This window comes from Eptatretus burgeri, chromosome 13, assembly GCF_056783735.1.
Source record: "Eptatretus burgeri isolate ZD-2024b chromosome 13, Ebu_testis_v1, whole genome shotgun sequence".
NCBI lineage: Eukaryota > Metazoa > Chordata > Myxini > Myxiniformes > Myxinidae > Eptatretus > Eptatretus burgeri.
The window spans coordinates 924,541-938,749 of NC_140973.1; the positions used below are offsets into that span (position 1 = coordinate 924,541).

The following is a 14,209-nucleotide window of genomic DNA, read 5'->3' on the forward strand; positions in this document are numbered from 1 at the left end:
AGACAGTTTGGAGGTGGATGTATGATTTTGGTTAATATAAAAAAAAAACCTTTTTGTTGTGTGTTCACTGTTAATGTTATTTATTTTCCACTTATTTCCTCACTTCTCAATGACTGATCCAATTTCATAAAGCAGAAAATACAAACTTTTATCTTTTATTGGTTTTAACCAAAGTTTTTACCCAATTCTTCCATTATTTGGCATCTGTGGTGAACTTACTACCTGACTAACTTGTTCTATGCATGAAAGCATTTCATGCTATCTGTTGCAAGAGTACACCTGAAATCCAAAACCATTTACCATTTCCAGTCACAAGAGTTTCTCTTGGCCTCATCAACTGTGGTAGATCAAATTTCGAACCTCGCCCTCAGAGGCTTTGTCTTGGTATTAGATGAGGCATCTACAGTCGAGTTATATATTTGTGCTTCTCAATATACAAATCATCGTTAAGGAACATAAGGAAAACCACGTGAGGAACGTCTGCCTTGGTGGTGACCATGTCCTCAGGAAGGAGGAATATGGTCAGGCAAACCTTTTATAAATGCATTTGGAGGGAGGAGAAGGGGCAGAGAGCAGATGCATAGGATGTGGAGAAAACATACAGCCAACCCCAAGAGGTGGGATGAATTGGGGGTAGTAGTAGTTGTCATAGTCTAATACCACAAACATGGTTGCAGCAAAGCTTTACTGAAAAACAATGTGAACTCACCCAGCTGTCCCAATTACTACTCATTCAATATGAATTGATGTTTACAAATACTAGTTTTATCAAAAGTCATTTTGCATATAAATCAGATTTTTGAACAAACAACATCAAATTCCAACCTCAATTTTACAAGTTGGTGAATATCACCCAGGCAACAAGGCCTCACTTAACCCAAACTAGTCTCATTTGGACCAGCGAGCAGATGCTTTGATGGAATATTAACAAAAGTCAAGCTAAGCATGAACATTAATTAGACAACACAGGCTTGGCCTTTAATGAAACAGGCTTCATATCATGCAAATAAGATATGTATATTCTGTATACTTTGGACAAGAGTAGCTTTATGTTCAACTTTACACAATCAGCAAGTAAATTTAAGATATACAGTGTAGTGAAAGTAGAGCATTTAAAGGGGAGAGCTCAGCAGGATGACCTGGCACTCCCGATGGACAAGGATTTGAGATGCTGAGTAAATGTTGATCTGTTTGAAGTTCCCATCTGATTCGATGGCTCGGGATGTTGGAAACCTCGGTTTGAATTCCATCTGCCATGTATACGTCTATTGTTTACCAATGTCCTTACAATTCCAGTGAAAGTGCACCGACGTTTCCCAATGTCTGTCTTGCATCCAATGTATGTATGTACAAGCTTCTCCACAAGGTTTCATCAATGTTTTTTTTTTTTTTAATCAAAACTAAATATTAATGCACAAATAGAAAGTCAGACGATTACCAAATTGAACAAAAATGTTTGATAACTTAACCTTAACCCCAAGCCATTCCCGATAATTTACAGCCTTAACCCAAAGCTATTCCCGATAACTTACAGCCTTAACCCAAAGCTATTCCCGATAACTTACAGCCTTAACCCCAAGCCATTCCCGATAACTTACAGCCTTAACCCCAAGCCATTCCCGATAACTTACAGCCTTAACCCCAAGCCATTCCCGATAACTTACAGCCTTAACCCCAAGCCATTCCCGATAACTTACAGCCTTAACCCAAAGCTATTCCCGACTGGATGAAACCTACTGGCAAGACGAGCTGGTCAACTGGCTTTGTTGGGAATGGACTAATAGCTTCAAGCACAGACTAATGGAGCAGCAAGGAGAGGACTGCTCTTGGGGTAGTTCATGCTAGGTCCTGTAAGTTAATGGTACTTCCAGAAAAACCAGTCACAGATGAGGAAGGGAGAGGAAAGTCATCTCCTGCTCCTTCATCCTCCACACTCAACGGCTGCTCCTGCACACAATGCAAAGTAATTTGAGGACCATTTTAAGTGTTAGAGTTAGATGGTGATAATTTTTAAATTCTAACCTGAACAATACGCTCACCTATACAGGTAATATTACCACATTCCTACCTGAGAGCAAAATGACCTACCTACCTGTAAGATGTTAACAGGGAGATCGGCTGGGAGTTGTGAATGGGGAACTTGAGCCGAGAGGCTAAAGCTCAGGTCTGGTTCTCCTGTGCCTTCATCCTGCTAGAATGGAACAAAATTGATAGGACAGAGCAGGCCACATGTTGATTACAGTTAAAGCCTTTTCATACTTCAAACTTTGCCAGAGATGAATCTTACTATTAACTTGCAATATTGGTCACTGGCTTTAACACCAAGATGAATTTTTATTACAGATCCTCGGCATCAAAAAGCTAAATATATCAAACAACCAGTTTCAAATGGAGCACCCCACCAACATTAGAGCATTTAGATTGTATTTAGGGGATAGGCCCAAGTCATGTGATCCACAGATGGTGGATCCTGTCATACCTTATGTGTCAAATGGTATCAACTGCCATGGACAAACTGTTTAACGATCAAGATAATGATTCGGATGATGACTACTATGAGAAGCATGACAAACACAAGGAACAAGGTAGCAGTACAAAAGAACTTTGTGCTCAATACAGAAAGATTAGAGAAGAATTTTAAAAAGTTCCATATGTCTGAAAATTTATAAAAAGACATTTCATTCATGTTTTTAATCGTATCTAATTGCGATATTAAAATAAATAGATTTGGACAATTTGGTGGTGGCCATCTTGGATTTTCAGACATTTAAAAATGTTCAATCGTGCCAGTCTGGCGCTCTCTTATCGTTCTAGACATCTCGCAGACCAATAATCCTCCCAAAAAGTTTGTACCTACCCACATTTAAGGACCATGTGACCCATTCATTATTTGTAAACACCGGTATCCCCAAAGCTTGGGAAACATGTCTGAAATTTCCCCTCAATCTGTGAAGCTGTTTTGGAGAAGATTTTTGAAGGTTTTTATTTGATTTTTTTTTTAATGTGGCTGTCAAACCATGTGATCATGAAGAGGTCTGGCCACAAACACACAAACAAATGTTATCTTCCCCCCCCCCCCATACAATTTAGCCCAAGATGACCCTCAAATTTTCATACTGATTGGATAAAGCTTTTGACAAATGTAATTATGACATAACGAAGCCACATATGACATCATCAAAAAAACAAGCATCACACTTCTTTCCCATGGGGAGTACTTCACAAGTGTCGAGTTTAATTTTTTTTTCCATGGAGCGGTTTTGGAGATGCAGAGGTCCAATTTTTTTCCCTTTTTTCCAACATGGCTGTCACACCACATGACCTATGATGTCACAATTATCAATGAAACATTTTACATGAGTAGTCGCCCCGATGGTAAAAATTTCATGTCAATCGGACAAGCAGAGAAAACGGATAAAATTAGCACGGACGGATGGACAATCTGAAAACAATGCGACCGGCGAGTTCGTCAGCGGAGACATAAAAATAAATAGCAAGATAAGGAATGTTCGACCCGGCTATCGAACAGTCCGCATCACCTGAAGGAACTGGTTTTGCATGAACTGCAAGCCCACCGATCCCAAGCCGGCAAATCTCGCTGCACTCAAGGCTGATGCTGTGGGAACCTTGGTCGTTTTATTTTTCTTGCCCACACCTTGTGCCACTGGAATGCACAGAAAATCTTTTAGAAATCCATCAACAATCACAATGCTTGCAATATTGTGGTGTGATGAATGCAAGTTTAAAGAACAGGATTCATCATTGGCTCGACCTGACTCCCGTGTTGTGCCTTTGGTAGGACTGGTCTGTACTTCCCACTCAGTGAACCAAACCCAGAGGTTGTGGTTTTAGAATAACCATGAAACAGCTGATCAATGTAATTAGAGAAAAATCTTCAAAAGATGATTATTGTATCATGCAATGAAACACCCTGATGGAGCGAAACGTCAGTCTCACGGTACACAGGTAAGGGCCACTTGACATTGAATATTATCACCTGTGAGTGTGTCATTGGCATACAGGTCAAAATGATAAATGATCGTGGACTGAATGCTGGGATTTGTCCTGGTTTTAATTTTCTCCAACATAACACCTTTCTAGGAACACCAGGATCCTGTACGCAGGGAAATGCTACAGCCAAGTTATTGATAAAGTTAGAGTTATAAAGTTAGAGTTATGAAGTTAGTTTTCCACTCCCATCGAGTTTATTGGTACTTTACCTGCAGCGTGTACCTGCGAGCCTTTTCGTTTCCTTCTCTTGGCGATGTGCACGGCACGCAGGTCGGTCCGTGCAGAACCACGGCTAGCCTGCATCCGCTCACGTCAAGGTTCATCATGACAACCCAACTCACTGATGTATAAATAAAATAACAAAACAATATATGTACACTCATAGATGTCAATGTGTGTCAGTGTGTGTGTGTGAGTGTCAGTCTCCACCATAACTCCAAAACCATTAAAACCTAGCAGCCTGAAACTTCACATGCAGACTGAGAAAACTCCAAGGAAGGGAAGGAGTGTAAATTGGATGTTTGGGTTAATTAAAACACCCTTTTTGAACATAATTAACGGGCTTATTTAATTATATCCTTCATCAGGTGAATGCTTGGCCACCTCACTCTCTGGGGTCGAAAGGTGTTCGCTGGGTAACCTCGCTGGGGGTCTGAGGCCGCCATGTTTTTTGGCCTTCTCAACCTTACCTTGAGTTGGAACAGGTCACAACGATTTCTTCACAATAAAGTTTATTTTTCCACTTTCCTCACTCATATCGAATGCTGTCATTCAGAGTGAATCGTTCACTCACTGCGGACGTTTTACCACACCGCGTCAATCCAGCGAGTGGTTCGTGCCCCGTCACCCCGAGTGAGTGGTTCGTGCCCCGTCACCCCGAGTGAGTGGTTCGTGCCCAGTCACCCCGGCGAGTGGTTCGTTCCCCATCATCCTGAGCGAGTGGTTCGTGCCCAGTCACCCCAGCGAGTGGTTCGTGCTCCGTCATCCTGAGCGAGTCGTTCGTGCCCCGTCATCCTGAGCGAGTCGTTCGTGCCCCGTCATCCTGAGAGAGTCGTTCGTGCCCCGTCATCCTGAGCGAGTGGTTCGTGCCCCGTCATCCTGAGCGAGTGGTTCGTGCCCCGTCATCCTGAGCGAGTGGTTCGTGCCCCGTCATCCTGAGCGAGTGGTTCGTACCCCGTCATCCTGAGCGAGTGGTTCGTACCCTGTCATCCAGAGCGAGTGGTTCGTGCCCTGTCACCCCGGCAAGTGGTTCGTGCCCCGTCTTCCTGAGCGAGTCGTTCGTGCCCCATCATCCTGAGCGAGTGGTTCGTGCCCCGTCACCCAGCGATGGTTCGTGCCCCGTCACCCAGCGAGTGGTTCGTGCCCCGTCACCCCGAGCGAGTGGTTCGTGCCCCGTCACCCCGGCGAGTGGTTCGTGCCCCGTCACCCCGAGCGAGTGGTTCGTGCCCCGTCACCCCGAGCGAGTGGTTCATTCCCCATCACCCCGATCGAGTGGTTCATTCGCCATCACCCCGAGCGAGTGGTTCGTGCCCCGTCACTCCGAGCGAGTGGCTCGTGCCCCGTCACCCCGGCGAGTGGTTCGTGCCCCGTCACCCCGAGCGAGTGGTTCGTGCCCCGTCACCCCGAGCGAGTGGTTCGTGCCCCGTCACCCCGAGCGAGTGGTTCGTGCCCCGTCACCCCGGCGAGTGGTTCGTGCCCCGTCACTCCGGCGAGTGGTTCGTGCCCCGTCACCCCAGCGAGTGGTTCGTGCCCCGTCACCCCGAGCGAGTGGTTCGTGCCCCGTCACCCCGAGCGTGTTGTGAAAAAACACCCAATTTCCGAGCCGTTTGTAATATTAACGTGTTTTCTAAATTGCCAAGCGAATTTGTTTTTTTTACCTCCTTCACACACAGATGTTTATAAAGAATAATGTTTGTGAACATGTTCCTCAAACGTCTTGAGAAATACAATGTTGTTTTTGCATGAAAGCTCCTCAAGGTTTCTGGGTTGTACACAGTAAGTAATGTAATTGGTAATCACACTGATAACAACCTGCCGATTCCCCCAAGCACGTACGTGTGTGTACGTGTGTGTGTGTGTGTGTACGTGTGTGTACGTGTGTGTCTGTACGTGTGTGTACGTGTATGTCTGTACGTGTGCGTGTGTGTACGTGTGCGTGTTCCTAAAAAAAAATAACATTCTCTCTGCAAATTGCTAACCTAATCTCTATCTCTATATCTCTATATCTCTATATCTCTATATCTCTACACACAAATCCGTCGGTGTTTGTCTCCAGACATGTCTGGACAGTTCTTCTCTGGACTGTGTTTATGGAATGACTGGTACAAAATGGATTCAGACATTGTTTTGTTTCCATCTTCACGGTTATTCGATGCAGAATCATTTTGAATAAACGGTTTGAATCGTAATTAAAGCACCAACACACGTCTGCCTTCCCTTCCCTTCCCCCACTCCCTCCTCACTCTTTCCCCTCTCCCTCCCACCCCCTTAATATTCCGGTCAGTGAAGCGATGGAGCCCCCCCAGGTCTCAGAATGTGTGTGTGTGTGTGTGTGTGTGTGTGTGTGTGTGTGTGTGTGTGTGTGTGTGTGTGTGTGTGTGTGTGTGTGTGTGTGTGTGTGTGTGTGTGTGTGTGTGTGTGTCCATATGTGGGTTTCAGAATGTGGAATGGAGTCCTCCCAGGGTGAGCTCAATGTATCCCCCTTCATTTTGGTAAGGGGTCACGATTCATGGACCAAGATGTGAAGTTTTCTCTTTTCAAAGTTTTTGTGCCAAGGGATCTCGTCATGATCGTTACTGAGTCCTGGACGGCTTCCAACTGCAGTTATTTTGTAGTGATATTCCCAGGGATGGTTTTTAATATCTGTGAGGTTCTTCTTCATCATTCCCACGAGGTTCTTCTTCATCACTGGTACAACTTTGGCATTCTTCAGCTTCCAGGATCTTTTCACTTCATTCTTGAGGTCTTGGTATTTGATCATTTTTTTTATTTCTGCATCGTTAGTCTAAAATCACCGGTATTAACACCTCAATTAGCAATGCCTTCTTCTCTCTCTTTTTTGTACCAAAGTATGATATCTGGTCGTAATGCTTTGCTTTCGATGTTCACGTTCGATGGGATCATAAGGTCGTACGTGAACGGTACTTCAATGTTTTCAGTCCATGCTTTTGGTTCATTTTCCCACAAATTTTCTGGAACTGGGATATCAAATGTTTTGCAGATGTGCCAGCAGATTACTTTACAAACTTTTTTTTCCTCCTCTCCCCCACCGTTTTCTCTATCACCTCCTCGCTCCCCCTCCTCATGCAATACAGCACTCTCCTACCATGTCTCTCTCTTTCTCCCTCCACCGCCCCCCCCCCACACTTTATTGACCCATCGGCAAAGCGACAGGTTGTATCTGCAAGCATGTATATATTGAAATGAATTTGGGAATTCGATTGCACACAACATACAGGTTCCTTTAGTCAGCTATGTCGATAAGTGCTTGTTCCCGAGATAGCTCACCTTCCATTGTTTAAATGTTTAGAAATCGATTTGATGCGCTGCGGATCGATTTAATAGTTAGGGAGCGAACAATGGAGACGTCCCTCCCCCTCTTCTGCAAAGAGGAAGAAGAGCCCTCCCGTCCTGAATCACGGGACATAAACAACTCCCTCCCACCCGTGGTTGAGCGGGGGATGGATCATGAGGGCATGAGTCACGCCGGGCACGGGGGAGGGGGCGGAGAAGGATAAAGAGGAGATCCTTTCTTTGTTCGGGTTGAGTAGTTCAGCAGGCCGTCGGGTCCTGTTTGGCTTAGGTTAGGGTTGAGGCTTTCGGAAGCTTTTTGCTTCTGCTGAGTGGTTGTTCAGCAGACCTTCGGGTCCTGATTGACTCTGGTTAGGGTTGAAGGCTTTTTGCTTCGGCTGCGGCCTGGCTCGGGAGGAGGCTTTTTGAAGGCTTTCTGCTTTGGTGGTTCAGGGAGCTTCGGCCTCGGCTTGGCTTGGGTGGAGACTATTTGGAGAGCTGCTTTATTTGGAAGAGTTGAGCCGGTTGCTCGACTCGAGCTGCGAGTGGTGGCTTCTTCTTCTTGGTTCGTGGAACTCTTTGTTCTCCATTTGGTTCCTGGCTTGGTGCGACTCGTCGGCCTCTTCTTGGAGGTGGTTCCTCGGGGAAGCGACGGATCGGCGCCTCGTCTCACCAGCACGTGTTGAGAAGCGGGGAGGATTCGCGGGAGCTCGGGAAGGATCGCGGCTCACGGCGATTGGATCCAACTCACTCTCGCTGGAGCCCGGGTCCGAACAACTTGAAGACCACACGAGGTGGAGAGGTTCGAGATAGGCTCTGGGTTTCAGCTCACCTGTCCTCCAAGCTGGAGCTCATTATTAAAGGCCTCAGCCACCATTTCTTGGGTGTGTGTGTGTGTGTGTGCGAACATGTGTCCGTGGGCCTGTCTAATAAGTAGGAAATTGTTAAGTGCTTTGTGTGCTGTTAATGTTTGCATTACATTTCACATAGTCGGTATAGTTCTGCTCTTACGTGCTTCCCGAGTTCCCCATTATTATTAATAAATACCCTAATTGTTAAATGTTTTCAGCTCGTCGCGTCGATTCTTTCATTGACTGAGCATTTCGTGTGTTGGTAGTTAGAAAGCCGTTGGTTTGCCATAAAGGGGGACATTTGGACCGACGGTTCTTGGCGATTAAGCCGCTCGGAATCGCGCACGGGACAGGCTCGCCTCAGCGGCTTGTTCCGTTGAGGGTGGAATACCCCGGTAGTTGGATCACGTGGGTATTTAGGTAAATTGAAGATTGGCAATCGACCCTACCCCAAGTGGTCTGTATATTGGCGTATTTCGGTTCTTATACAAGGACCCGTCGACTCGGACTTATCCGGGCGGCCGATCGATATTCCAGGCGATCGGTTGGGCCGACTCGACTTGTGGCTCCGTTCAGAGCGGTCGGTTTGCGGCCGACCCCGGCACCGTAACAATATATTGCTGCGGGCTAGGGGTCGGTGGTGAGAATGACCACAAGGTGGGGAAAGCTTGTGTCATCTCCCACCAAACTCCCCGGAATTGTAGGCCGTCGCTCGGATAACTCCGTGAGCCGGCGGGTCGTTTAACCAACCGTGGACGCCAATATCTCAACCGCGTAGCGTAGGGTCTATTTGTCTATAACCAATTTACCTCATTAACTTCGCGATTTCGACGACCGGGGAAACCACGCCCTCGGCACGTCTTGCTCAAACCGGGTCACTCCACCGACTACCAACTCTGGTTCGGGTGCATCCGAGCGGAAACTGCCAAAGCCGTGCCGGCTGGAATTAACGGGTTATCGGGGATAAAACCCCGCCTAAACTCAGATCCGAACCATGCTGGACCAATTCAAGAAGGAATGGAAATGAGCTGGGAACATTTCTAACAAGAATTATTTACAGTAAATGAAGACACAAAGCAAGACTTAACGCGAATATGCAAGCAAGGAATATTTACAATGATCCAAAAACACTTATTCAGTTCTACTTGAAGACGGGCCCACACGCAGACACACACACACACAAATGAAAAGAAACACAGTTCTTTATTGGACCCTCGCAGCTGAGGAGAGAGACAAGCTGGGGGTCAGAGTTTGGTTGGGTACCTGGCCGTCGGAGAAAGGGGGTACTCCGTGCTGCGGCACCTGACAATGGTCGCTGGTTTGGTCCCCAGTCACACGTGTGGGACTCGAGGTTCGTGGCGGAGCTCAGGTGGTGAATGGCCGGGGTCCACGGAGGGGGGTCAGGGTCGCTCTTTCCTTCCTTGTCGAGGGCCAGCAGAGACACATTCACCGCCTCGGTGACCTTCTGCTCAACCCTTGTGACAACCACTGTTACCACTCCTTCGTAACAGCAAAAACCCCTTTCGCGACAGCAAAAACCCACAAAAACTCCAACAAAACTCTGCTCTCAGAGAGTGCTCGGGGATTTTTTGGACCTCCCTCAGCGGGGAGGGGCCTTGGTGACCACATCTCGCTGTCCGCCTTTGATTGGACAGGGTCCCACTGCATACCTTTCCCGGGCGGGGCCTTGGCCCCTGCCGGGAAACCCCAGCCACCCCTCCATGTGGCTTCATACTTGACGAATAACAGTATCAATGTTGCGTAGGTTGTCGTGAAAGAGTTGCAACGTTTGTGGGAGCCGAGAAACCGGAACTGCGAGATCTTGCCTTGGCACGTCAGGGTGCGAGAAGGCAGCTGGTTGGTGGTGGATCGTGATGGGCCAAGGGGTCATGCAGATGGGATGGTTGTTCGATGGCTTGTTGGAGGTTTTGTTGGATGTAAAGATTTAATAACCTCACTTAAAAGAAATCGCAACGCATGCCTTTGATTCTCCCACGAGACAAAAAGGAAAGGGGATCTGACTACACACATACTTCATGACATAACTGACTTTTTGGACATCTGTATGTTGAATGCTAATGGTTTCCAGATCTGTAACACTACCCCCCCTCCTTTTTATAGACTCGACCTGAGTCGTTAATTTTTGTGTGGCATGCATGTATACGTTTTCCCCGAGTAAGATTTACCTACGGATCCCTGAGTGCGACATTTTGAATACATGTCCCAAAAATAAATAACCTAGTGCATTGCGAAACTAAACAAGCAGACTCACTCGGACAACTTAACGACATTGCCAGCGCGAAACAAACAACAGGTGGGTTAAAATTATGTAGGGTCCTAATATTTACACTACCATGGCCCAGGACCTATGATTTGAGGAGAGAAAACACAGCAAAGTTAACATTTGTGGGTGAGTGCACAGCAGGTATTGATGGTCAGACGTCTTTAGGGCCTTCAAAGGTCCCTTGATTGTCGTTGAATTCTTCTTTTTTCCCGTTCCTGGCTACTTGAGGCAACTCACCCTAACACGGCAGGCCATTTGAACTGGCCTTTATGCAACAAGATCTCAAGGCTGCTCAATGCAGTCTCTGGTCCATTTGAACTGGCCTTCATGCAACAACAAGAAGATATCCGGGCTGCTCAAATGCAGTCCCCGGGAATGCGTCTGCCTGCAGGGCAGTCCTTGCAAAACACTTTCAGAGGTGGTCCTGGAGCACATGTTGAAGGTTGTGACACGGGAATGCAAACAAAGGCATGGGTGGGTATGGAGGCAAGGCAAAGCATGGCATGGCAAACGCAGACGAGGCAAGATGCAGTACAACAGGAGGTCAGCGCACGAAGCTGGCCAGCCTCGGTCTGGTCTCGTGAGGTCGTGGAGGGAGTGCGGTGGCGCCGGCCGGTCTGAAAATGGTCTCAGACCTACCCTACAGTCTCCTCTCAACTTATCGCCTTCGCCTGTTCTTGTTCCTAACCACCCCCATTAGCTTGCAACAAAAAAACGACATTTAGACTTTTTTATTTTAATTTTTTTAAATAATTACGTGTGTCCCTTACCCCTTTATTGTCTTTGTCTGGCTCACCTGTCCAAACTGTCTATGCTCAATCCCTAAGATCGTTTTTGAGGGGATTGAGGAAAAAACTAGTGAATTTGTCTCGAGGCCCAATGCAGCCTCATAATAACTCCCCCAGATTTCAGCAATTTCCTATTATATGATGAGTCCAGCGGCCTACAGACAGCGAAGGGATGGATGGTGTGAAGGGGTACACGTTTCCTATCTATCCTGGCATTTAATAAACGTTAATCTATCCCTGGGGCTATTCAACACGCCTGTCTCTTTAAACTATCGGTTCTAGCAACTATGATTCCCGTTGCTTGTGTTGGTGTTAGTTATTAATTTGGGCCCGGCCCACAAATTTTCTGTCGTGCTCTTGCACAATTTCGTGGCTGGGCAGCGTGGCTCCATTGGCAGGATACCCATCTGCCGAACTCGAACTACGGCACCCCCGGGTCACTGAGGCCGTCTCCGAGCCTACCCACTCCGTATGAACGTGGGGAATGCCCCTGGCAGTGTCCCCTTCGATGCCCACGTGGCATTTTGGTGCTCCGGGTCCCGTTTCCGTGGGCTGCTCATGCCCATTACACTAACTCGGTCCCTTGGACCCATGGCCTACTCTGGCCGACTACTCCGGTGCCCAGGGGGCCCTCTACTCAGGGCGCACATTTCAGCAGCCACGCTCCCAGCTGGTCAATAGACTCCTGCACCCAACAAAAAGGTTTCGTGCCTTCATCCAACACCAACAACAAAACGACATCCGATTGGTTAATTTAACAAAACCACTAACTAGCATTACACTAACCCAGGGTTCCATGAGGTGGGATTCACTCGTCCCCCCCAATCATTCATTCGCACAATGCATTCCACATTCACTCCACTCACACTCGGGCCTGCTGACCCACATTCATTCATTGTTTCTTTCTTCTCTTTATTTTTGTTTTTCACAACACACTCAAACAACTACATCCCCCGAACTAATTTGTGCTCCCCGTCATCCCTGATCCTAATGCACGTTCCATTTAATCTACGTAGCTAATCTACGTCCCCACTACGCGTTCCATGTCTCCAATCCAATCGAAATTCTCAACTAAATTCCCACCAACTCGTCCCACCGGGTCCCATGGAGAACTGCTCATGCCCCATGAGGCCGGTCCAACTCACGCTCCTTTGCCCACGACGAGGATGTTCGCTACATCCTGGCTGGGGATCGGGTACTCGTGCAAAGGCTCGGTAGGCCTTGCATCGCCAGAGCGGCGGTTTACAACTCGCTCGTCCCCTTCGTTCAGGCGATAATTGGAAGCGTAACGTCACCCCGTCCATCGCATTACACGTCCGCTTCCGAGCCATCCACCATGTGAGCCGTGCGTTTCTCACCTGGCCTTCGTGCTGCGCGATCCCTGCCGCCGTCACTCGCACACGGGCCCGGCGGCGTCGTCGGGACTCGTCCACCAATGCCTCTTGCGCCGTGCAGCCTCGCACACGTGATCACATGGGGTCACGTGCTTTCCAAATTCACAGCATTGCCGCCATTTTCGCCGTCCACGTGGTAGTTTCGTACCAATCACGGAGTCGTGCGCGCTTGGACCGTTCACAAAACACGGAACGGACCTCGCATGCAGCGGCCCGCGGAGCCAGCGTGTCTCCAAAAGAACCCCGTCCATTACACGACCCACGTCTCCCGTCTGTGTCGGTCCGTGTCCCATTTCCTCGCATTCAATGTCATTTGCATTCTGCACACACTCTGGGACATTCACATCGGGGGCTCGTGTTTGCCCAAAAGATCCCGGGGTTTCTATCCCCCCAAGCTCGTCATGTGCTCATTCGCACCATGCACCCGCTCAACCTCGCACGGCCTTACCGGACTCACCTCGTCACGGCTTTCCACGAGGGAGCACACCGTCTCCCTTTGTTCCTGTGGGAGGTTAATCTGACCCTCGAATTGGGTCCCAGTACATTCCCCAAGCTCAACCCCAATGTCCCCTTCGAGTTCTATGTGTGTGTGTGCCCCTCTTTAGTTTCGTGGAATTCGTGGTGAGTTGCCTCAAGTAGCCAGGAACGGGAAAAAAGAAGAATTCAACGACAATCAAGGGACCTTTGAAGGCCCTAAAGACGTCTGACCATCAATACCTGCTGTGCACTCACCCACAAATGTTAACTTTGCTGTGTTTTCTCTCCTCAAATCATAGGTCCTGGGCCATGGTAGTGTAAATATTAGGACCCTACATAATTTTAACCCACCTGTTGTTTGTTTTGCGCTGGCAATGTCGCTGAGTTGTCCGAGTGAGTCTGCTAGTTTAATTACGCAATGCACTAGGTTATTTATTTTTGGGACATGTATTCAAAATGTCGCACTCAGGGATCCGTAGGTAAATCTTACTTGGGGAAAACGTATACATGCATGCCACACAAAAATTAACGACTCAGGTCGAGTCTGTAAAAAGGAGGGGGGGTAGTGTTACAGATCTGGAAACCATTAGCATTCAACATACAGATGTCCAAAAAGTCAGTTATGTCGTGAAGTATGTGTGTAGTCAGATCCCCTTTCCTTTTTGTCTAGTGGGAGAATCAAAGGCGTGCGTTGCGATTTCTTTTAAGTGAGGTTATTAAATCTTTACATCCAACAAGCCATCGAATAACCATCCCATCTGCATGACCCCTCGGCCCATCACGATCCACCACCAACCAGCTGCCTTCTCGCACCCTGACGTGCCAAGGCAAGATCTCGCGGTTCCGGTTTCTCTGCTCCCACAAACGTTGCAACTCTTTCACGACAACCTACGC

General features: G+C 47.7%; 1 protein-coding gene across 2 annotated transcripts in view; it reads right to left on the minus strand.

Moving 5' to 3' along the window:
• Positions 1–666: 666 nt before the first annotated feature.
• LOC147013660 (uncharacterized) overlaps positions 667–14,209 on the minus strand; it is a 70,584-nt gene continuing 57,041 nt past the window's right edge. Inside the window, exons 8-11 of one of the 2 annotated variants that reach the window (XM_085850759.1) lie at positions 4,221–4,308; positions 3,540–3,664; positions 2,093–2,188; positions 667–1,947 (exon numbers count right to left, since the gene is read on the minus strand). In XM_085850759.1, the coding sequence (XP_085706885.1) occupies positions 1,837–1,947; positions 2,093–2,188; positions 3,540–3,664; positions 4,221–4,308 (420 nt within the window). In that variant the 3' untranslated portion in view covers positions 667–1,836. Of the gene's footprint in view, positions 1,948–2,092; positions 2,192–3,539; positions 3,665–4,220; positions 4,309–14,209 lie in introns of both variants that reach the window. The other variant, XM_085850758.1, reaches the window with a different exon arrangement.